General features: G+C 46.2%; 1 protein-coding gene across 1 annotated transcript; it reads left to right on the forward strand.

Moving 5' to 3' along the window:
• LOC110430713 (uncharacterized mitochondrial protein AtMg00810-like) lies at positions 1,718 to 24,672 on the forward strand (the record flags this gene model as incomplete). The annotated part of the gene is made up of 3 exons (XM_021448567.1): positions 1,718 to 2,244; positions 3,145 to 3,154; positions 24,166 to 24,672. Coding segments are annotated over exons 1-3 (1,044 nt in total), but the record flags the coding sequence as incomplete, so codon positions are not given.

Here is a 25,406-nt window from a genome sequence, read left to right on the forward strand (position 1 = left end):
TGTGACCAAGTAAGGTGACAATGAAGTGATATTCAAGGGCTTCCGACACAACAACTTATATATAGTTGATTTCTCATCCGATGAAGTTGATGTCAAGACTTGCTTATTCACCAAGACTTCACTTGGGTGGTTGTGGCATAGAAGATTAGCACATGTTGGAATGGGCACACTCAAGAAGTTGATGAAGAAAGAGTTGATTAGAGGCTTGAAGGATGTGACATTTGAGAAGGACAAGCTTTGTAGTGCATGTCAAGCCGGCAAGCAAGTTGCAAACACTCATCCAACCAAGGCCTATCTCTCTACTTCAAGAGTGCTTGAGCTACTTCACATGGATTTATTTGGACCGACCACATATGCTAGTCTTGGAGGCAACAAATATTGCTTGGTCATAGTTGATGATTTCTCACGGTACACTTGGACATTCTTCTTGCAAGACAAGGCCGAAGTTGCATCAATATTCAAGAAGTTTGCAAAGAATGCCCAAAATCAATTTGATGTGAAAATCAGGAAAATTAGAAGTGACAATGGGAAAGAGTTTGACAACACCAACATTGAAGAGTATTGTGATGAAGTGGGAATCAAGCATGAATTCTCATCAACATACACACCACCACAAAATGGGGTTGTAGAAAGAAAGAACCGGACATTGATCACCTTGGCAAGAACAATGCTAGATGAGTACAACACTTCGGAGAAAATGTGGGCCGAGGCAATCAACACCGCATGCTATGCTTCAAACCAGCTCTTTCCTCACAAGTTCCTAGAGAAGACACCATATGAGTTGCTCAATGGGAAGAAGCCTGATGTCTCATTCTTTAGAGTGTTTGGATGCAAATGCTACATCTATAAGAAGCGCCAACACTTGGGAAAGTTCCAAAGAAGATGTGACATTGGCTACTTGGTTGGCTATTCATCAAAGTCCAAGGCATATAGGGTCTTTAACCAAGCGACAAACACGGTTGAAGAAACATTTGATGTTGAATTTGATGAAACTAATGGCTCCCAAGGAGCAAGTGAAAATCTTGATGATGTAGGTGGTGAACCATTGAGGGATGCCATGAAGAACATGCCGGTGGGAGACATCAAGCTAAAAGAAGATGATGATGATGTGCAAGTCATTGAGCCACCATCCACCTCACATGTTCCACAAGATGAAGACAAGGATGTGAGAGATGCTCATGAAGACACTCAAGTCACTCATGAACAAGCGGTGGCACAAGCACAAGATGTTGATGCTCCCCAACCAACCCCTCAAGTGGCGCCAAGAAGAACATCACATCTCCTCCAAGATCACTCTCAAGATCTCATCATCGGGAGTCCATCACGTGGTGTAACTACTCGTTCTAGACATGCTTTATTTATTGAACATCACGCTTTCGTGTCTCTTGAAGATGAACCAAAGACTATAGAGGAAGCTCTTCGTGATGCGGATTGGATCATGGCCATGCAAGAGGAGTTGAACAACTTCTCTCGCAATCAAGTATGGACACTTGAAGAGCGACCCAAAGATGCAAGAGTGATTGGAACAAAGTGGGTCTTCCGGAACAAGAAGGATGATCAAGGCAAAGTGGTGCGCAACAAGGCAAGGCTCGTGGCAAAAGGCTTTTCACAAGTGGAAGGTCTTGACTTCGGTGAAACCTTTGCACCGGTGGCAAGACTTGAAGCAATCCGTATCCTACTTGCATATGCATCTAGTCATGATATCAAGTTATTTCAAATGGATGTGAAAAGTGCTTTTTTGAATGGATATATTAATGAGCTTGTCTATGTTGAGCAACCCCCCGGTTTTGAAGACCCTAGGTACCCCAAGCATGTATACCGGTTGTCCAAGGCTCTCTATGGTCTCAAGCAAGCTCCTAGAGCTTGGTATGAGAGGCTTAGGGTCTTCCTCATTGAGAAGGGCTTCAAGATTGGGAAAGTTGACACAACACTCTTCACCAAGAAAATGAATGGGGAAATCTTTATTTGCCAAGTTTATGTTGATGATATTATTTTTGGCTCTACTAATGAAGATTTTTCCAAGGAATTTGGTGATTTGATGTCCAAGGAGTTTGAGATGTCCATGATTGGCGAGCTATCCTTCTTCCTAGGTTTTCAAGTCAAGCAAATGAAGGAAGGAGTCTTCATCTCTCAAGAGAAGTACACTCAAGATCTTCTCAAGAGGTTCAAGATGATGGATTGCAAGCCAATCAAGACTCCCATGGCATCAAATGTGCATCTCGACTTGGATGAGGGAGGTAACCTGTCGACGAAAGCTAGTCGGCAGTCTACCCTGGGGTATACCCACGGTAGTAGTTTATCGGTAGACGGTGCGCAAACTACGAACTCGATGGTGACGCAAGACACGGACAAGCTTTTTATCCAGGTTCGGCCCCCGAGTTGGCGTGACACCTACGTCCTGCGTCTGGTTGTATTGATTTGTGTTGAGAGAATAATGTGTCCTAGGGGGTCCCTTGCCCCTCCTTATATAGTCCGGAGGGTAGGGTTACAGATCTGGAAACTAATCCTAGTCGGTTACAATTGCCATAGATAGTTCGATATCAATTCCTATTCTAACCGACTAGAATCCTGCTTGATCTCCACGTCTTGTTTCCTTGCACGAAACTCCGAGCTGTCGGATCAAGCCTCGAACTTGTCTCGTAATGGGCCAAGCCTCCTGGCCCAAGTGCAGCCATAAGGGTATAGGGGTTTATACCCCTACAGCTAGTCCCCGAGCATCATGTATTGTGAAGTAACACGCCATCTTAAGCTTCTTCAACCAATGAAAACTTAACGTCTTCAATCAGCATGAAAATTGCCCAGACAGTTGCAACGGTATTTTGACCAAATCTAATTATATTTGATCAACATCATCATCGAAGAAGTCAATTGTTCGAAGAATGCATGGTGTTCTTGAGAAAAAATATTTTTTTTCCGGTGAAGTGTGCCCACTTTACTTTTCTGAAAAGTACGGATCTTCAAAAAAGGAAAAAGCATATTCACCGCAAGGTGAAGTGTGCCCACTTAGTCCCCGAGCCTGGTAGTAGGTGACGTAGGCACGTGGTGCCAGGGTCAAAAGAAAAATCCTCAAAGTAATTTTGAATCTGAGATGCATCGCCAGATGCATCGTACCGATGTAGTCCCCGAGCTTGCTGGAAGGCGAAGTATGAACCTTGTAGCAAGGTCTAAAAAATTAAATTTATCCAGTCCCCGAGCATCTCATGCTCGTTTACTATCAGATAGACTTATCAATTTGACGAGCTGGTCAACCAGTCCCCGGGTGTACAATGCGAGGAAATTGGTACAGCCCGCAGATTCCCAAACTGACAGACTGGATGACCAGTCCCCGAGCATCAAGTGCTCGGTGGTCGGTGCAGTCCCTGATCTCCTGAACCAACAAACTTGATGGCCAGTCCCCGAGCATCAAGTGCTCGGTGGTCGGTGCATTCCTTGAATTTCCGAATTGACAGACTGGGCGACCAGTCCCTGAGCATATAGTGCTCGGTGGTCAGTGCGGTCCTTGAACTTCTGAGTTGATAGACTGGGCGACCAGTCCCCGAGCATATAGTGCTCGGTGGTCGGTGCGGTCCTTGGATTGTTGACCTTCTACCAATTTTTGTCTGTGTTATTTTGAAAAAATCTTACCACGTAAATGATTGACGTGACGAGACCTCCTGACGCAATGTCAGATGGTTGCGTGAAAAGTTGCGCCTGGTAACTGTGCAGCCGCCCTTTGCGCGGTTTGAGAGAAAGAAACCATCAATTTGTACGAAAACACCGCCGCATTAATTGCCGATAATTATTGAAAACCGAAGCGCCGCGTCCGCCGTTGGGCCCGCCCACCTCCCAAGAATGCGGGAAGTGGGAGGGGTGGAGTTGTGGTTTATAAAATCTCGACAGTTACCCCCGCGTTGCTTACCCTGCCATTGCCTTCAAGCCTTCCGCTCTTGCCTTCTACAATCACCTACACCCTCCTAGCTCGAAACCACTCCTGCACCTCCAATGGCGAAGAGCGACTCCAAGAAGAGGGCCGAGCTGATGGCCAAGGAATGGAAGAAATCCCGTAGCACTGCGAAGTCCCTCGGTGACCTCGTCGATATGGGGCTACTGCACAGCCCAGAGCTCGGCGGCTGGAGGGCGCCAGAGGGGGAGAGCTACCCCGACCCCCGCGCCGGTGAGATCGTAGTGTTTGAAGATTTTCTTATGAGGGGTTTTGGGGTTCCTGTCCACCCTTTTCTTCAGGGTCTTCTTTTGTACTATGAGATCGGGATTTGCAATCTGCACCCGAACTCAATCCTTCTCGTCTCTACCTTTATTCATCTGTGCGAGGCCTATGTTGGCATAGAGCCGCACTTCGATCTTTTTTGTTATCTTTTCTGTCTAAGGAAGAAGGGAGCAGTTGGAGGCTCCAAGATTGCAGGTGGAGTATACCTCAATCTTCGGGACGGGATGAAGAACCGGTACCTAAGCTGCTCGTGGAACACCTCTCTTACCGAATGGTACAGGAAGTGGTTTTACGTCAGGGAGGAGCCGGGCAGCTCCACGTTCTGTGACGTGGGGTACATCCCTGAGAAGAGGGTCAGTTGGACCGACCGCCCAGAGTTCGCCGGCCAAGTAGCGGACCTGATGAAGCTGATCGACTGGTCGCGCTTGGACGGGCTAGGAGTGGTCGGCAACTTCATTTGTCGTCGGGTGATGCCCTGCCAGAAGAGGGTGCACTCGGCGTACGAGTATGCTGGAAGCCAAGACCCGACCAGGATGACACCTGAGATCTTGGAGAAGGCGGAGGTGCAGCAGTTGTTGAATGAGCTGTTCAACTTTGCTGACGGGAGCTTCATCTGAGGTAGTGATCGGGTGCAAGCTTTCAAGCTGGGACGACCAGCTCCTAAGGTATCGCTTCTTCCTGATTGTGCCTCCTTAGCGCTTGTTATTGTCAGCTGCTGACTTGTCTGTGTTAATTTTGTAGATAGGAGATGTTGACCGGTGCACAGTGTGTGTGTCACTGGCGCCTGGGATGGAGAATCCCGCAGGGGAGGATCCACCGGTGGAGGACGCTGCTTGGTGTGCTCGGTACACCAGCAGTGAAGAGGAGCAAGCCCGTCCCGCCTCGACCACCGAGGACCGGGTGACTGGGAAGAGGCCATTGGCAGCAGATCCTTCACCTGCGCCGACGCTGTCGGCAGAGAGCAGCCAGGCTCCAAAACGCCGTCGGCTCGTCCGGATCGCCGACGACGATGATGAGGAGGAGCCCGCACCATCGCTGGTCCGAAGGCCTCGTAGTCGTGCGGACAATGCGCCGGCCACCACTGATCGGGTGGCCAGCGACCCTCCTGCACCACGCGTCGCAGAAACGGGGGCACCAGCGCCGACCGGCAGGGCTAGGAGGAGGTTCACCGCAACCCACCGTCGATCAGACCTGTAAGTGTTCAACTTACGTATTTTGGCGTTTTTTTACTGTTGTTGAAAATGTCGCTTCATTGCTCAGCGCGGCGTCGGACGTCAACCCCGACCAAGTCGCGGAGCAGGGGATGGCCGAGCCTGCTGCCGCCGTTGAGGACGCCGCACCGCAGGCCACAGGACAGCCTGCGGCGGCGGCCGCTACTACAGGCGCTGACGGACAAGCCGCCCCGGCGAGTGCCGCGGAGAGCACTCCGCCGAGGGGTGAGGAGGCGACAAGGACCCCTCCCCTGAGTACTGTTGTGGAGGAGGAAGGCAGAGTCCCGACTCCTCCAGAAGAAGAAGCGAGGGTCCCGACACCGCCCCGAGCAGGGGCCTCTTCGCCCGTAGGTTCCCCTGGCCTGGACTAGGGACCCGTGATGCCCTCGACCGCAGCCGGGTGCAATGCGGCACACGAGGAGCCCTAGGAGGCCTCTGACGACGACGTGGAGGAGGTCCAGGGTCGTCCCCGTGATGGTCTCCAGCACGTCTATGTGTGGCGCCAACACGGGGACCACTTTATTGGACACGAGGAGCTTGCGGAGACGGACGAGGCCGCGAGGGTGGAACGCGCGGCTAAGCGTCTCGTGGACGAGGTTAAGGTAAGTGGTCCTGTGTGCTGCTCGACAACTATGTGCAGTGTTCCTGTGTTCAACATATACTCTTTCTTGCAGGGCGCGATGAAAACGGCGAAGTACCGGAAGAGGTGCTTCGACCAAATAGAAGGCATTGTGGCCGAGAACAAAACCCTGGCCGCAGAGGTGGACCGGCTTCGGTCAGAAGTTGGAGAGAAGGTGGCCGAGATGACGCTCAGGAAGAGCACCGTCTCGAGCTCACCCGACGCTTAGCCGACCAGTATCGGCAGCGAGAAGGTTAGTCTCGTACTCTGAGGCAGTTGTTTGTAGCCGCGTTGGTTGACTTTGCTGACCAGAAGATTATTCGTGTAGGCTTGGAGGAGGAGGTGGCGCGCCTTCGGCAGGAGAAGGAGAAGCTCGGACAAGAGCTTGCCGGGGCGCTGGAAACCGGGCGCCGAGCAGGCGAGGAGCTAGGACAGAGGAACCGGGAGTTGTCTGGTAAGTAGCCGTGCCGCCAACCTTTTATATAGCTGCTCAACGTTCTTTTCATTGTGCTGACCTATTCCTTGATTTGTAGTGCTCAAGGTGAATACCAAGAAGCACTTAGACAAGCTGGTCAAGGATCGGGACTCCTGGAAGACTAATTGTATTAGGCTCTGGAAAGGAGTATCCCCGGTCCTAGACTTGATCAGCCCCGAGCTTCCAGAAAGCCAGCCCCGCGCGCCAAAGCTGACGCCTGTCGAAAAGGCGCAACGGGCCTGGGATTGGCTCTAGCAGTTCGTGAAGGACGCCGGGGAGTTCGCTGGCGCGCATATTCTCAGCATGCTGCGCGCCCACTACCCCCTGGTCGATTTGTCCAGGCTGGAGAAGGGGTATCCCAAGGAGGTCGGCCCGCAGGAGGCGGACGAGCTTCGGGCCGGTCTGCTGGACTTGTCGTCGACGGTGATCGGCGACATTAATCTATGCGGGACGGCCACTCCCCCCGACAAGCCGGGTTCAGACAGGTCGGCCAGGGAGCTGTCGGGGGTGTCTGTTGCTGGAGATGGGCGGTCGATGCCTGCGGTCTCGACCAGCCAGGCGCCGGTGGCCCCGACCCCTTCGTCCGGGCAGCAAGGCCAAGCGGGTGATCAGCCCGAGCAGTAGACCAGTAGGGTAGTCTGTAGGAGTAGACTAGTGACCGCCCGTCGGGGTATTTATTGTAAACTTTGTATGTAAAGTTTGTAATAAAGTTTGCTTTTGTCATGACTGTTATTTTGAGCGCTGTAAAGTTATCTGAGTGACGTGTCACTGTGTTTGATTCATAGTCATTAAGAGTTTCCGTCGCAGAGGACATTGTTGCTCTTCGGCGAAAGCTCTGCGTGTAAACAAAGTATAGCCAAAAAAGAAAAACTTTTATTATTGCCAACTATAAGAGACTTATAAGCAAAAAGTTACTAGAACTTATGGATAAAATTGGCGTAGTTTGTCTATATGCCAAGAGTTAGGCACGCGTGTTCCGTCTCGATATGCCAATCTGTAGGATGTGGGTCGTGTGACTTCGGCAACCACGAAGGGTCCTTCCCAGGGGGTGGATAGCTTGTGCATTCCTTCCTGGCTCGTTTTCCATCTGAGTACCAGATCGCCGACCACGAAAGAACGGTCCTTGACGTTCCTGTTGTGGTACCGTCTGATTGCTGCAAGATACTTTGCTGTTCGGAGACATGAATTTAGACGCTTTTCTTCCATGCAGTTAATTTCGAGCTCCCTGGCGTTGTCGGCTGCTGACTGGTCGAAGTTTTCAATTCTAGGAGAACCGAAGGTTATATCAGACGGTAGAACTGCCTCGGTGCCGTAAACCATAAAGTAGGGCGACACTCCTGTGTTCCGATTAGGCTGAGTTCGGAGACCCCAGACCACAGCTGGTAACTCTTTCATCCATCGACCAGGTGCTCTGTCATTCTCTGTGTACAACCTTTTCTTTAGGGCGTCAATAATCATTCCGTTCGCACGTTCAACTTGGCTATTTGCCCGTGGGTGAGCTACTGACACGTATTTTATGACTATGCCTCTGTCATCGCAGAAGTCCCAAAATGTGGTGCCAGTGAACTGAGTACCCAGGTCGGTGATTATACTGTTTGGGATCCCGAATCTGTGTATGATTTGATTGAGGAACTCCACGGCCTTGTCGGAGGTTGCTTTGACCAGTGGCATGTATTCAATCCATTTTGAGAACTTGTCGATTAATACGAAAACGAACTTGAAGTTGCCAGGGGTCGGTTTAAATGGCCCGATCATGTCGAGGCCCCAGCAGGCGAAAGGCCAGGACGACGGGATAGTTTGAATCTCATGAGCAGGTACGTGGGTCCTTTTAGCGAAGAACTGACATCCCTCACAATGTCGGACCAGTTTTTCTACATCGTTGACCGCGGTTGGCCAATAAAGACCTGCTCGGAAAGCTTTCCCGACCAGTGTTCTGGAGGCAGCATGATTGCCACAGGATCCGGCATGTATGTCGTCTAGGAGCTTGATGCCATCATCCTGGGATATGCATTTGAGCAGCACTTCAGAACTTGCATTTTTTCGCATGAGTTTGCCGTCCACCAGTATGTAATTCTTTGATCGTCGAATGAGGCGCTCGTTCTCTATTTTATCCTGAAAGCCTGACCCGTCCGATATATATCTGATGAACGGGGTGCGCCAATCACGGCTACTGGTTGTCAGAGTAACGTCGTCTATGAGCATTGCCTCAATAGGTTGCTTTTCGGCCGGGTTTTAGCCCACGCTTGGCTCATGGATATCCTGGACAAAAACACCTCGCGGGATCTGGGCCCGAGATGACCCTAACTTTGACAACGCATCTGCTGCCTGGTTCTTGTCCCGGACCACGTGGATGTACTCTATGCCATAGAAGTTGGTTTCCCACTTGCGAATTTCTTTGCAGTAGAGGTCCGTCTTCTCGTGGGTTGCGTCCCATTCCTTGTTGAGCTGGTTGATAACTAAAGCGGAGTCACCATAGACATAAAGGCGTTTGACTCCCAACTCAATGGCTAAGCGTATGCCGTGAAGGCATGCTTCGTACTCGGCGACGTTGTTTGATGCCGGAAAAAGGATCCTAAGGACGTAGCGCAGTTTGTCCTTGTTGGGCGACACGAAAAATATCCCAGCATCGGCGCCGTTGATGTTTAAGGACCCGTCGAAGAACATCGACCAGTGGTCGGAGACATCGGGAACGGGAGGCTCGTTGAGATCCGTCCACTTTGCGATGAAATCGACCAGGGCCTGAGACTTGACTGTGGTGCGACTCTAGAACTCCAGGGAGAATGGGCATAATTCCATTGCCCATTTTACAATTCTGCCGTTGGCGTCTTTATTGCGCAGGATATCCCCAAGAGGGAAACTGGTGGTTACCAAGACTCGATGGCCGTCGAAGTAATTGTAACACCCGGCCCAATGCTTAATAGGATTAATAGGAGACTCATACCAACAAGTTGCAACTTGTTTTCCGGGAGCCCATCTCCAAAGAACTCTAAAGTTAAGCGTGCTTGGCCTAGAGCAATTTAGGGATGGGTGACCGACCGGGAAGTACTTTTCGGGTGCGCACGAGTGAGGACAAAGTGTGCAAAAAAGACTAGTGTTGGTCTGTGGGGGCTGACTATGTCCTAGAAAAGCTGTCAGATATAAGTGGGCCCGGCCTCATGGAGGCGGGACGTTACAGAATGGTATCAAAGCCGACTCTCGCGGTTTCACGGGCGCGTGTGTCGCAGTTGCGCAGGCATGGTGTGCATGGCTGGTGTGGACCCAGAGTGGTCACACAGCATGGCACTGGATGCACGGACGTGGCCAAGAGAGGATGTTCCTGGCTTGGGGTTGATCGACGAGGACGTCGATCTCTTAAGGGGGTGAGGATGTAACACCTGGCCCAATGCTTAATAGGATTAATAGGAGACTCATACCAACAAGTTGCAACTTCTTTTCCGGGAGCCCATCTCCAAAGAACTCTAAAGTTAAGCGTGCTTGGCCTAGAGCAATTTAGGGATGGGTGACCGACCGGGAAGTACTTTTCGGGTGCGCACGAGTGAGGACAAAGTGTGCAAAAAAGACTAGTGTTGGTCTGTGGGGGCTGACTATGTCCTAGAAAAGCTGTTAGATGTAAGTGGGCCTGGCCTCGTGGAGGCGGGACGTTACAATAATGCTTTAGCTTTCTCGATGTGGGGGCTGACTATGTCCTAGAAAAGCTGTTAGATGTAAGTGGGCCTGGCCTCGTGGAGGCGGGACGTTACAATAATGCTTTAGCTTTCTCGATGATATTAGAATGGCGTATATGAGCTTCTGTATTTGCGGATATCTGGCCTTGGACTCGTTTAGGACTTCGCTTATGAAGTAAACGGGTCTCTGGACCTTGTAGACGAGACCTGGCTCGTCTCGCTCGACCACCATTGCCGTCGAAACAACCCTGTCAGTTGCAGCAATGTAAAGGAGTAGTGAAAGTGCATCTAGCCCTTTGTGGGTTTTGGTGAATTGAATGACAACATGATTAAAGGTCTAATAAGTTTGCTAAGTGTTGAACAGGATATTGAGTCTATTGCACATACTTGTGGATTGTGTATTAACAAGTATGTTCAAGGCTCAACAAGCAGGCAAACTTGATGATATGCCACATAGTGTTGAAATGAAGGCCAAATTGTGTATTGTTGTATTAAAGGATTATGGAAACAATCTAGGTCAAGCAAAAGACAACAATGCAAATAAAATCTATGGAATGGCTTATATGCTGTGGGATATCATAACATCATGAGAAAGCAAGCATATTTGACAAATGGCAAAAGAGACATGAGTTGATGTTCTTGGATTGGTGTCTACAATGGCTTGCTTTTCATGAACAAGAAAAGCTTGATAGTGAACTAGGTTTGATCAAGCTAGAAGTATGAAGATCAATATTGAAGTGAGTATTGAGTGTCAAGCCAAAATAGAGAGGATATAAGGAACTGTGAATTGGCTTGATCATATTGATGCTGATCCATATATGTCTCTATGTGAGTCAAACTGAAGCTTGATTGATCTCAATATTTATATCTAGAAGATATTCAAGCAAGGATCACAATATTGAAGAAATGATTATTCAATGGATACTTAATGTGATATGACTTGAGTATGGCTTGATAAGGTGAAGATAGCAAGGAAAGGGCTTCGAGGGACTAAGCGGAGGTGAAGGGATAAGCGACGGTTTAAGGACCGAGGTACCATGGCTAAGGTGAAGAAGAGAGTACTTGCATTGAGTCGAGGAACTAATCAAGCTATGAGGAGTCGTATTGTGTTGAGAATCAAATCTTTAGTAGAAGTGACTTGAAGCCATGGAGGTGAACTCATATGTGTTGAAATGGGTCAAGTCACATGCTCAAGGTGTGTTTGCTCAAGAAAAGGAGACAAAGTTGATTGCAACCCTTTATGGAGTAATATTGAGAAGAAATGGCATATGAAGACATTGAAGACTCAAGTGGTTAAATTGGTTATATTCTTTTGTTCTTGAGTATAGGTATGCCGTACTATCAAGGGGGATGCAATACGAATGATAGACAAGTCTCAAGTGCTCAAACTAACCGAACCCAAGTGCTAACATGAGAGAAAACACTTAGCACTGCACCTGCAATAGTTGATCTTGAAGCTTGTTCTCTATAGGGTTGGATAGCCCTTGAAACAAGCTTTCCGAAAAGTCCAAGATCACTGCAAACGGAGTTCGGAGTAAAAAGTTATGACTTTTTCCGTAAGGTGACCTGTGCTGTTTTTACAAGGGCGGCAGTGCCGCCCATGATGGGCGGCAGTGCCGCCCTTGTACAGTCACAACGGCTAGTTTTCGAATCCTAACGGCTAGTTTGAGTGGAATGAGTATATATACCCATCCCACTGCTTCTGGTCGTGCTGCTGATGCTCCAGACTTTCCCAACCTTTGCAAAGCCTCTCCCCAACCCTCTCTTTGTGGGAGTGAAGTGCTTAGTGCACAATTAAGTGTTGGGGCTGTGTGATTAAGTGTTAGAGAGCATATTAGAGCAATCCTAACCTTGAGCACTTGCTGAGCTTCGTCGATCTTTGTTGTGCATTTGTTACTCTTGGAGGTAAATCCTCCTAGACGGCTAGGCGTCGTCCGGCGAGCTCCCGTGCTTGTGGTGAGCAGCGGGACAGTTTGTAAGACTCTCTTGCAGCTAGTGAAATCACCCCTCATCTCAAGAGTTCATTCTCTTGATTTGAGAACGAGGGCAAGGCAAGCCTTGGTGGCGAGCCAATCCTTTTGTGGATACCTCAACAACGTGGACTTAGGCAAGCCTTGGTGGCGAGCTGAACCACGGGATAAACACCGTGTCATATTGTGCTTGTTTTACATTCTTGCAAGTTTATATTGTTGTTGAGGTGCTTGTAAGGTTTGTGGCCGATCTACTTGGTGGTACTTGTTCTGCTGCGTATAACTACTATTCAGTGACTAACATACTTGCAGGAAGCTGGGAAATTTACCTGATCTAAATTTCCTTGGTTGGATTTTGAATTGTACTAAGTTCCTCCTGCGCAGGCCGGCAGTGCCGCCCTCCAAGGCCGGCAGTGCCGCCCTCTAATCTGATAGTGTTTTGAGTTGAAACTTTGTAGATTTGTCATTGGATACCTCTAGTACTTCTTCACCAAGTTTGGGCTCATTTGGACACACGGTTGCAGGAAGGCAGTGCCGCCCTGAGTTTTAATTTCAGTTTGAGCAGAATTTTTTTGCAGGCCTATTCACCCCCCCTCTAGGCCTCCTCGGCGACATCAAGGTCCTTTCAAGTAGGTCTTCATTGGGCTGAGGCGCTGTGAGAACAGGCGGTGAAGTGAGGAAAGTCTTAAGCTGGTTGAACGCAGCGTCGACCTCTTCTGTCCAGGAGAATTTTTCTGACGCCTTCAAGAGTTTGAAGAAAGGGAGGCCTTTTTCTCCTAGTCTTGAGATGAAGTGGCTAAGAGCGGCCATACATCCGGTGAGCTTCTGAATACCCTTAACATTCTTAGGTGGTTGCATGTCAAGTACTGCTTTTACTTTTGAAGGATTTGGCCGTATGCCGTCGTGGCTGACGACGTTGCCGAGTAGTAGACCGGAAGGGACACCAAAGATGCACTTTTTGGGGTTAAGCTTCCACTTGTACCTATTTAGCGCCTGAAAGGTTCGGTCTAAGTTGTCGATTAGGGTGCTTGCATCCCTTGTTTTAACGACGACGTCATCTACATAGGCCTCAACGAGGTCATCACGAATCTCGTCGTGGAGGCATTGCTGGATGGCCCTTTGATAGGTGGCTCCGGCATTTTTGAGTCCGAATGACATGGTTGTGTAGCAGTATGCGCCGAAAGGAGTAATGAAAGACGTTTTGATTTGATCGTCTTCCTTTAGCGAGATCTGGTGATAACCAGAGTAGCAGTGTAGAAAGGAGAGGAGTTCGCATCCGGCCGTTGAGTCGACCACCTCGTCGATGCGAGGGAGACCAAAAGGATCTTTAGGATAGTGTTTATTGAGATCAGTGTAATCAACGCACATTCTCCATTCATTATTCTTTTTGTCTACAAGAACCGGATTGGCAAGCCAATCGGGATGATACACTTCTTTTATAAATCCGGCTGCTAGAAGCCGTGTTATTTCTGTCCTAATAGCCTCCTTTTTGTCACGAGCGAACCGTCGCAGCTTTTGCTTGATGGGTCTTGCGGTCTTCGAGACGTTTAAGGAGTGCTCGATCAGGTTTCGTGGGACGCCAGGCATGTCTGCGGGTTTCCATGCGAAAACGCTCACGTTGTCCCTTAGAAACCTGACGAGCGCGTCTTCCTATTTGGGGTCCAGATTGGCCCCGATGAGGGCCGTCTTCTCAGGGTTGCCGTCGACCAGTTGTACTTCTTTATACTCCTTGGATTTTGAATTCTTCCCGGCGGTCTCCTGCTCGGGTAGTTGGAGCTGGTCGGGAGGTAGCTGTGCGGCTTGGGTTGCTGTTTCTGCCATGCGTATTGAGAGATCAATTGCTTCGGTGATCTTGAAGCTCTCCTCTTCGCAAGTATATGCAGTGTAGACATTGCCTCTGACGGTCAGGACACCCTTCTCCGTAGGCATTTTGAGGACCAGGTATGAGTAATGCAGGACTGCCATGAACTTTGTCAGCGATGGTCGGCCCAGTATAGCGTGGTAGGTCCCATCGAAGTCGGCGACCACAAAGTTGACGAACTCTGTTCGAAAGTGGTCGGGCGTGCCGAATTGGACAGGCAATGTTATCTATCCGAGGGGCACTGAACTCTAACCTGGCAAGACTCCCCAGAATTGAGCATCGTAGGGTTTTAATTGTGCCGGAGATATCTTGAGAGCGGGCAGGCTGTTGCGGAAGAGGATGTCAATGGAGCTTCCTCCGTCTACGAGCACGCGCTCGAATCTGATGCTGTTGATGCAAGGGTCCAATATTAGAGGGAAACGTCCTGGCTCCGGGATAGCGGCCCACTGATCCTTCCTGTTGAAGGAGATTTTCCTGTGCGACCAGGGAGGAAATTTTGGATCGGCGATCAGGCCATCAGTGCTGTCTATGTTGAGGCAGACTCTCTTTAAGAGCTTTCTTTCTCGTTTAGACTCGATGGAGACCTTGCCTCCAAAGATGGAATGGACCACGTCAGTAGGACTGACATACTGGTGTCGTGGGTCCCTATCCTGGTCTTCGTCCTCGTCTTCGTGATCGCGCCCGTCTTGTTTCCCGTTTTTCTTGGAGGGATCGTCTTGAGCAGCTCGCCGCGTATAGATGCTTTTGAGGATGCGACATTCTTCCATGGTGTGGTTGGATTTTGGATGCAGTTGGCATGGTCCCTTCAACGTCTTGCTGTAGTCTTCTTGGTAATCCCGCCATCCGTTGGGGCGCTTGACCGTATTCACCTCGTAGTCGTGATCGCGAGGGCGCTTGCCTCTGAAATCGTCGCGATTGTCGCGGCACCTGTCCCAGCCTTCTCTGTGGTTATCCAGAGTTATCGTATTTATATTTTTACCACTGGGAGAAAGGGTGCATCTGACTAACCAAATCTATTGCTACTATCCCTTTAGGCACAAAGAATGTCTTTCGATGTGAGTGACAAATAGAGAAGACTGCAACCGTAGTCTCCTTCTAACCTTGGTAAGGATGATCTATTGTTCTAATGGGGAGGCTAACGGAATCTAGACACCACAAAGGATGTTCAACCCGCACCTATAAACCCTATCCTTCCTGCTAACGAGATGTGATCTACAAAGGTAACTCGGAATTGTCACGTTCCTCACTACTACCACGGTCCAGCTAGTCAGGGAATATCTATGAGTACCCCAGCCTAAACACCACGTTTACGCCAGTAATGATTACTCTAAACTCTACGCGAAAAGATTAAAGTAAACTCATAAACCATAAGAACAATAAAACAAGAACTTACTAGAATTTAGAAGTGGAAATATTGAAGAATCCTAGGAGCAAGCTTCGGGTTAGGAAAACTTGATCCCGCAGGTACAAGCTTGGAGTAGACACCGACAGGCCGGGCTTCCTCCAATCAACACCTCCACTCTATCTCTCTCAATCTAGTAGAAACTAGAAGATCTATTTCTACCTTACATTGGTTGCTAAGCCTAAAAAGAAATATTAATTAGAGAAGAGGTTTTCCTTCAAGGGCACCCCTCAATCTCTATGATAATTTCTTCATGTCTTCTCCAGGGGCCAGGGGAGTCTCCTTATATAGTCCTCCCCTTCTATGCGTTTTTGGGTCGATAGGCGAGGTGGTACTATGTTTTCCTTGATCCAATAGGTCGGTGGAACATCCCGAGCGAAGAGAGTCCTGATTGGCATCCAACAGGGGGCGGGCGCCCAGGTCCTCAGGGCGGGCGCCCTGGGCCTGGCCCCTTTCGGCCTCCGCTTCCTTCCCGTGGCTTCTGGAGTCTTCTAGATGGTAGAAAATTACGCGGTGCGTTGATATCTCTATGTAATTCCGACATGTGGGCTTTTCTTCCTTATTTCCTGATAACCCCCTGCAGAAATAGACAAACACCAAAACTCGTGGAATTCTGTCAGATAAAACCCTAAGTCTAGATGTTGATTTCATTTGGATCCTTTTCTTTGTTTATTTGATAATTAAATTTGATACTTAAGGACCGTCAACAAACTCCCCCAAGCTTACCTCTTGCTCGTCCCTGAGCAAGGATAGACTCAGCAATGGATTAGAAGTTGTTGCAATATCTTTAAAAATTGACGGTACACATGCTTTTTAAATAATATCTCATCTCTGAGTTAGAGTAAACTGTCAAGACTTAAAACTTACTTTACCTTCACCATGGGACTTGTAACCGTCACTTCTGTCTTAAGAGGTTAAAAGATAGAACAGTCTAGCCAAGAGCCATGTCTCTTATTCTTGATCAGCTATAGCTCTGTTTTTTTTAAGATTTTCAAATAAAACTCAAAGATTCCTTTTATGACTCTCTCATATCTCTCTTTTGTGGTATTTCTGGATCCTTACCAAGGCATTGATGGTATATGCCTTCTCTCAAGATATGTGGTATTTGTGGTATAAAGCATAGTGACATTGTCTTCTCTCTCACCCTACTCTAATAAAGCTTGATATCTGGAGCTCATAGGTGGGAGATAAAGTATACATACTTACAAGACATTTATTGTATAGTCAAACCATGGATCCAAAGAAACAAATCAATAAGCCAAATCAAGATGTGCATGTGTGGCGAATGAATGGTGTATGGTGATGATGGTAATAACAATGGTGAAAGTCTAATTCTACTTTTGCTCTTTTGAGGGGATACATACCTTCCTTGCTTTTTGAAACTTTATGAGGAGAATGAGTTGCTCTTCTTTTTCTTTCCTCTCAGGTGGGTATCTTGCACCCCTAATTCTACTGTCGGACACTTGTCCATTTTTACCTCTCGTCTCACTTTTTCTTTCTTTCGAGGTTCCGGGCACTTGCCCCTTTTTATTTCCTCATTTATATATATATATATATATATATATATATTTTAAGAGCACTCATCTCTTGAGATAATATGGCAAGTGGTAGTAACCAAAATATTTGGAGCATTTATTTCACAGGAAATAACAGGGATAGGAAAATGTTTTTGACTATTCTCTCCTGGATTAGGAGTAGGATATTTTTTGGGTGATTCTGGAGATGAAAATGGATGGATATATGTGGATGGTACTTCCGGAGTAGGAGTAGCATATATGAGTGAACGTGCAAGTGAATCTTGATTTAACCACATGACAAGCTCCTAAGGGTCTACACAGCTTGACCACACTCAATGCTCATAAGCAGTAAATAGTAAATGTGTGGCTCAAAATCTAGCAAGCATGTATATATGGCTGTGGTAGGAATTTAAACTCTCATCATACAGGAACTCATCATGCAATATTTTAAAGATTTTTCAAAGATAAAATTCTCCAGAATTCTAGCTTCTCTAGGAACAGAAAAACAACAGCTCAACCTTCCCATATCATATCCGTTGACAACTTAGATTTCAGATCAAGTTTTCATCTCACAAGTTTAGATCTAGAGCAAGCTTTAAATTATAACAGTTATGTCTAAACTTGAGAGGGAACTTCAAAATTGCAAATTAGGTAGAGCAACTATTCATCATATCCATGCTAGAGTTTTATTATTAAGATTCAGATTAGCATAGCCACTTTATTTATTTATTAAACATACTAAGCAAAAGATATATATAAGCACAAAATCTTTATTTGGTTTTTCATAGTTTATGTATTTTAATATTCTAACATAATATAAGTATAAAGATAGGTAGAAATACTTAGCGAGAATAATGGGGGTGCTTTCCCCCAAGCTGAATTTTGACGTAATTTCTCTTGATGTAGCTAGCAGGTGGCAAAGGTGTATTTGAAAGTCAGCAACATTCTGACAGCGATTAGAATGTCCTCCGTCTGCTAGTCTTCTTGATTCTTAAATTCTGTGGAGCTCAAATAGACAACAAAGCTTGTGGAACTAATTAAGTGTTAGCATAAATATCTAGCCTTCATCATGTTGAGCTTCCTTAATAAATGTTATTTATTTAGCAGGATCATACACTTATTATTATTATATATATATATATTTTATATATATTTTTATTATAAGATGAAAACTTATTTATTTTATTTTTATGCCACCACAGTGAATGTACTTATGGGTTTTATGCCATGAGCATACTCACATGGAGCTTACTATTTTTTTAACATTTTTATTTTCATTTCAAGATAGCATGAACCTGATTAACTAAGCAAATTATAATTGAATAATTGAAAGGAAAGGGTAACTACCAAGTTTACCTCTTGGCAAGGCGTTCGGTATTTTTATGTCCTCCGAACGGGACTCTCTGTTTTCTCAGTCGTCCTGGGATTCGCTAGGTGGCGTAGTCAGTGATTCCGGTGGCGCCTCTCTTCGTGTATAACTATCTTCTCTCTCCATACCTGACTCGGTGCTACGGTCTCCTCAGGACAGTTCTGTTCAAGCTGTATGACTTCAGTCCTTATCACTTTTCCTTCGTAGTCTACCCATCCGTTCTTGATGATTTGCCTCCTCTTGGTTGCGGTTGCGTCGTCTTCTTGTCCTGACCTGCTTAGAGTCTTCAACTATATAGTTATGGTCAGTAAAATAGTTGCGTACCTTCTCAGAGGGGAAGTGCATGTGGATTTCTCCAGTTCCAATATAGATGATTGCTTTGATAGTGTTGAGGAACGGTCTTCCAAGGATGGTGGGTGGATCATATTCGTCTTCTCCCATGTCAATGACCTGAAAATCATCTAGAGCTGAATATATTGGTTGTAGGGGCATGGTTCCATGCAGGAGCTAATAAGTGACTGCGGCCATTATGTTGTCGTCAGATCCGGTGTCGTAGAGTGTCTTGTGAAAAGAGTATCCATTGATTGCGCACTCGATGCTTGGAACACCAGGGTCGTCCTTCTTGATCAAGAAAGGTGACTTGAGTCGACGATGTTGACCTCTTCCGACAAGGATCCAATGTTTTAAGTCTTCTGGACAAGACTTTCCACCATCTTCATCCTTTAGGTGCATCATTTGATTAGGTATAGACCTTGACGTCTGCACCTCTTGATACGGTGTCACCCATATTCTTCTTTGCCCAGCAGTTCGAAGTATGGTGTTGGCAATATCCTGCTCAGTGTGTTTGTGCTCATAGATCCAGGTCCTTCACTTGGTGGAGTCTTGGAGTTGTAAAACTCCTCCATGTTTTGCTTGAAGTGTACCTGTTCATAGAGACAAGGCAGAGATCAAGTGCATGGGCTCTGTTGGTGGAAAACACCAACAGAACCAAAAGTGTATTTGTTCTTCTCTAATCTTAAGCATAGTGAGCAAGACAAAGTTGATGGATAATAAGATCATGAGTGTAGTATTTGAAAAATTTGTCAGATCAGATGGCTCAACCTAATGGAAAGATAATCTATCTATATTTATGTTTTGTTTATATCTTTCAAATATTGAATGTGCAACATATTAGCTTATATGTTTAGGAGCGTGGGATCATGAAGGTAGTACTAAGAACAAAGATTAAAGGACTAAACATGTTGAATTAATTGAGTTGGTTAATCTGGAGTTATAAATCATAAATGTTTGTCTCTTTATTTATGTGAATGCTAAAACCAAGGAGAAGCTTATAAAAGCGATAGTCAAGTACCTTAAGGTGTTACCTTACTTGAAGAGTGACGGTACAGTATCACCTTGTGGAAGCTTTCCTTTCTTAGCGGTTGTGCATCGTGTTTGTGACACCCTCCATGAATCATCTCTTATGAGCCACGTCTTTCTTGTGCAAATTGTTAAACTTCATGTGTCACTTTCTTCATCTCCAATGCGAGTTTATCTCAGGACTTCCTAGGTTGATATTGAAAGTTTTCCTGCAGGGGTTAGTCCAACAAAATATCCCATATCTACTATAGCATACTATCGGCTTAAAAATCAACCTAGACACCATGTCTAATTTGATTTAGAAGGGCATTTTAACCTAAGCACCATGCTTAATTTAAAATCCCTTGGAAGTAAGATCATTATTCCTAAACTAAGCACCATGCTTAATTAAGAGATAAATGAAACTATTCCAAACCTAGACATATACTAAAGCAAATAAAGGTAGCATGAGAGCATTTATAGAGATCTACTTAAGTGGAGATGAAGTAGTGTAATTAGTATTTAACAAATTGAGCATGTCTCAAAGGTAAGGACAACCAACGTAGCAACATGGCAAAATATATTTTTTATGTAAAGTACTCCCCCAAGCTTGAATTTTACAAAATTCAAGTTTGGATGAATTTAATTCAATGTTGTGTGATGGTTGGTTGGACATACCCTGTGCTTGTCATTCATCCGATCTTCTTGCTCCAATCCTGGAAAGGTTAGTGACAAGAATACCCGAAGGAATATTTCTACAATTATCTTTATATGCTCAATACACAAGGCAATGTTGCAAATAATTAGAAGTTCATGTTATGATCTGATAAGTGCTTGTTTTAGGACACTAAGCTTGTCCTTGGGAAACCATCAAGTTATGTTGGTGAAGTGGTTTCCCCTCCAACACCTACCTATATCAAGATCAACTCAACGAGATCTGCAATATTTATTATAGACATATGCATCGACAACCACCCTTTTAAAGTTTTTATAAATGAAGAGGGAGAGGGGTTGGAGATCTAAAATATGGTAAGGATGGAGAGACAAATTGATTGGAGAGATGTTTTATATGAGCAAGGACTGGGTGAGGTATTTATAAAATAACTTCCATGCTCACTGTTGTTTCTCTCATTCCTAAACTCCAAGGATGATTCTTCATGAATGCTTAAAATTCCTCTAGGATTGTCTCTCAAGTTTGTTTTATCTATCCATTCAATGGTGATAGCACATGGATTTTTAATGCCCTCTAGCCATTGATGTTGCTCTTCTCGATCCTCCTTCTTATGCATGGGATGTCTAGAGAGATTCATAGGATTATCGGGAGGTTCAAGAGAAAAAGCATAGTAGAAATTATTAAGCTCAAGGATAGGTTGGATAGCCGAGTTATGGGATTGAAATGTTTGGAAATCGGCTATTGAAACTTCTCCTCCTTGTATGGGAGATGATTCCTTCTCTATCTCTAAGATTTTTCTATGAAGACTAGTGTAAGAAGGATGTCTACGAATGAAGACATACCTTCCTTGAATGGATAGATAAAGAAAGAAAGACTCTACCAAAGGTTATATGATTAAGACCAATGTGAAAATATCTAGGAAAAACATGGTCTTGTAGGGCTAGGTCTAAACCAGAATTTATAGAAAGATTAAAAGATTCCCTAGGTGTAGCTAAAAGTGCATTATCTTTTTGATTAAAAGATAGGACCTCAGCTATAGAAAAGGGTTGGTTTTGACCTATTGCAATCAACTCCGGACACAGATCATAATTAGGGGCAGGACGTGTTGACTCCCATGGTCTATGGCTGGTCTCCGAAGGTGCAAAGAATTTAATAATAGGTATGGAATTTGAGTTATCCATAAAGATAAAAATAAAAAGATAAAAGAATAAAAGTATAAAAGTATAATACAAGATAATAGCAAGATTCAAAGTTATCTCAGCAAACCGTCTTTCTCCCCGGCAACGGCGCCAGAAATGCTTGTTGATATTTGGGAACGCAATAAGGAAACGATCCGCAAGCGCACGAATATCGGTGAGCATTTGACTACTGGGAGAAAGCGCCCGGGAGGTTATCCAGAGTTATCGTATTTATATTTTTACCACTGGGAGAAAGGGTGCATCTGACTAACCAAATCTATTGCTACTATCCCTTTAGGCACAAAGAATGTCTTTCGATGTGAGTGACAAATAGAGAAGACTGCAACCGTAGTCTCCTTCTAACCTTGGTAAGGATGATCTATTGTTCTAATGGGGAGGCTAACGGAATCTAGACACCACAAAGGATGTTCAACCCGCACCTATAAACCCTATCCTTCCTGCTAACGAGATGTGATCTACAAAGGTAACTCGGAATTGTCACGTTCCTCACTACTACCACGGTCCAGCTAGTCAGGGAATATCTATGAGTACCCCAGCCTAAACACCACGTTTACGCCAGTAATGATTACTCTAAACTCTACGCGAAAAGATTAAAGTAAACTCATAAACCATAAGAACAATAAAACAAGAACTTACTAGAATTTAGAAGTGGAAATATTGAAGAATCCTAGGAGCAAGCTTCGGGTTAGGAAAACTTGATCCCGCAGGTACAAGCTTGGAGTAGACACCGACAGGCCGGGCTTCCTCCAATCAACACCTCCACTCTATCTCTCTCAATCTAGTAGAAACTAGAAGATCTATTTCTACCTTACATTGGTTGCTAAGCCTAGAAAGAAATATTAATTAGAGAAGAGGTTTTCCTTCGAGGGCACCCCTCAATCTCTATGATAATTTCTTCATGTCTTCTCCAGGGGCCAGGGGAGTCTCCTTATATAGTCCTCCCCTTCTATGCGTTTTTGGGTCGATAGGCGAGGTGGTATTATGTTTTCCTTGATCCAATAGGTCGGTGGAACATCCCGAGCGAAGAGAGTCCTGATTGGCATCCAACAGGGGCGGGCGCCCAGGTCCTCAGGGCGGGCGCCCTGGGCCTGGCCCCTTTCGGCCTCCGCTTCCTTCCCGTGGCTTCTGGAGTCTTCTAGATGGTAGAAAATTACGCGGTGCGTTGATATCTCTATGTAATTCCGACATGTGGGCCTTTCTTCCTTATTTCCTGATAACCCCCTGCAGAAATAGACAAACACCAAAACTCGTGGAATTCTGTCAGATAAAACCCTAAGTCTAGATGTTGATTTCATTTGGATCCTTTTCTTTGTTTATTTGATAATTAAATTTGATACTTAAGGACCGTCAACACTCTGCTCGTCTGTTTCTCCATCGACGACCGGCTCGTCGGCGCTGACATTGAAAACAATGTCTCCTCGCCGGGGTGGGAAGACCGGGAAACGAGAGAAGCCCGGAGGATGTGAAGGCAAATCCAGGTCGTAGTCCTCGTCTTCGGAGTTTATGACCTCGGTGGGTACAGAACCAGTGCTCGAATTTGTGCTGGAAGCCTGGCCGTCCCGTAGTTCCCGGATCGTCACCATGTTGACGTAGTGACGGTCTGGTCGACCGTTCCGTTTTGGCAGCCAACTCGCCTTGTTGAAAAGGGATTAGATGTACCGTGAGTAGAGAGAGGCCGAGTTGTTCAGACCGCAAGGATACTCCTCCTCCGGGTTAGCCTTGAGCTTGACGGATCGTCCTGAGGGTGTTGAGGTTATCGTCAGAGACGTTCCCAGCCGTTCGTGTGTAACGACACGAGTTGGCCGGTGGGAGTCGAAAAAATCCGTTAGAGCGGCTTGATCAGGCTGGCCTAAGATCCCATCTACTAGTTCGGAAGCTTCAAGTAGCTTGGAATCAGCGCGATCAAGTGCTTGGAGAAGATCCGAGCAATCGATCTTCTTCCCCTTATAGCGTGGGAGTGGTGGTCGGGCGCTCGGTGCCGTCATCCGAGTGGTCGGAGCCGACGTCATCCCAGATTGGATCTGGGTTCCTTCCGAAACCATGGTCGTGAGACCACCGCCGCGCGTCGTCCATGTGATCTGGCCGACGGTGAACGTGAGGCCTTCAGGCACGGCCGCGGAAGCTGGAACTATGACCATCTTGTTCGCCGGAGAAGTTGTACGCACACCCCCTACCTGGCGCGCCACTGTCGACGAAAGCTAGTCGGCAGTCTACCCTAGGGTATACCCACGGTAGTAGTTTATCGGTAGACGGTGCGCAAACTACGAACTCGATGGTGACGCAAGACACGGACAAGCTCTTTATCCAGGTTCGGCCGCCGAGTTGGCGTAACACCTATGTCCTGCGTCTGGTTGTATTGATTTGTGTTGAGAGAATAATGTGTCCTAGGGGGGTCCCTTGCCCCTCCTTATATAGTCCGGAGGGCAGGGTTACAGATCTGGAAACTAATCCTAGTCGGTTACAATTGCCATAGATAGTTCGATATCAATTCCTATTCTAACCGACTAGAATCCTGCTTGATCTCCACGTCTTGTTTCCTTGCACGAAACTCCGAGCTGTCGGATCAAGCCTCGAACTTGTCTCGTAATGGGCCAAGCCTCCTGGCCCAAGTCCAGCTGTAAGGGTATAGGGGTTTATACCCCCACATAACCCAATTGACAAGACTCTCTATCGCTCCATGATAGGAAGTCTACTCTACCTCACCGCATCTAGGCCCGATATAATGTTTAGTGTGTGTATGTGTGCAAGATATCAAGCAATGCCTATGGAATCTCACCTGATTGCCGTCAAGAGAATTCTTAGGTATCTAAAATACACACCATGCCTAGGTTTGTGGTATCCTAAAAGTGCAAGATTCCAACTTGTAGGCTATTCCGATTCGGATTATGCCGGGTGCCGAATTGATAGAAAAAGCACATCTGGAGGGTGCCACTTCCTAGGTAGATCACTTGTCTCTTGGATGTCAAAGAAACAAAATAGCGTTGCCTTGTCAACAGCCGAGGCAGAATACATTGCCGCCGGTGCTTGTTGTGCACAAATACTTCACATGAAACAAACTTTGCTAGACTATGAAGTAGTACTAGACAAAGTACCTTTGTTGTGTGACAACGAAAGTGCCGTAAAACTTGCAAACAACCCAGTTCAACACACCCGCACAAAACACATTGACATCCGCCACCACTTCCTTAGGGATCATGTTTCTAAAGGTGACATATCTCTAGAGAATGTGGGAACGGAAAATCAATTGGCGGATATATTCACAAAACCCCTAGATGAAGCTAGGTTTTGTATGTTGAGAAATGAACTTAATGTGCTTGACCTCTCTAACTTCACTAAAAGATAAAGCTGTGTGTTGAAACGTGTAAATAACTTTTGCTTTGCATATCATGCATACTAAAACTAAAACACAAAACTTGCATGTAGGGCTTGTCTAACATAGTTAAGATAACCCCTTTTGTGTGTGTGAAAAAGCTTAACCTTAGATCAAACTTGACAAGCATTAGTTTACTTTCAAGTATCGCATTTCACCTCATATCATATGCATGCTTGTTGGTTGACCGTTTCTTTTTGGTTATTCTTTGAGCATCCGTTGTGTTCGTCCATAGATAGGGGGAGCATTCAAAGCTCATTGTGTTTCTAATCCCTAGCTTTATGGCCATATGACGCTCCTTGGTGATTTCTCGAATTATTTTCATAAAAACTACTAAGCCTATGGCTAAATATTTGTGAAAATTTGAGGGCTTGAGAGAGATCACTCATACTAGTTCCATTTGGTGTTTATTTGTGTGTCTTTGAAGATGGAACTTGGTTGGGTCAAAGTCGGACGTAGTGCTAAGTTGTAAAAGGACTCAGAGGAGCACCGGACGATGCACCGGACGCTATCTCCGTGCGTCCGGTGCGGTG

This window comes from Sorghum bicolor, chromosome 10, assembly GCF_000003195.3.
Source record: "Sorghum bicolor cultivar BTx623 chromosome 10, Sorghum_bicolor_NCBIv3, whole genome shotgun sequence".
Taxonomy (NCBI): Eukaryota; Viridiplantae; Streptophyta; class Magnoliopsida; order Poales; family Poaceae; genus Sorghum; species Sorghum bicolor.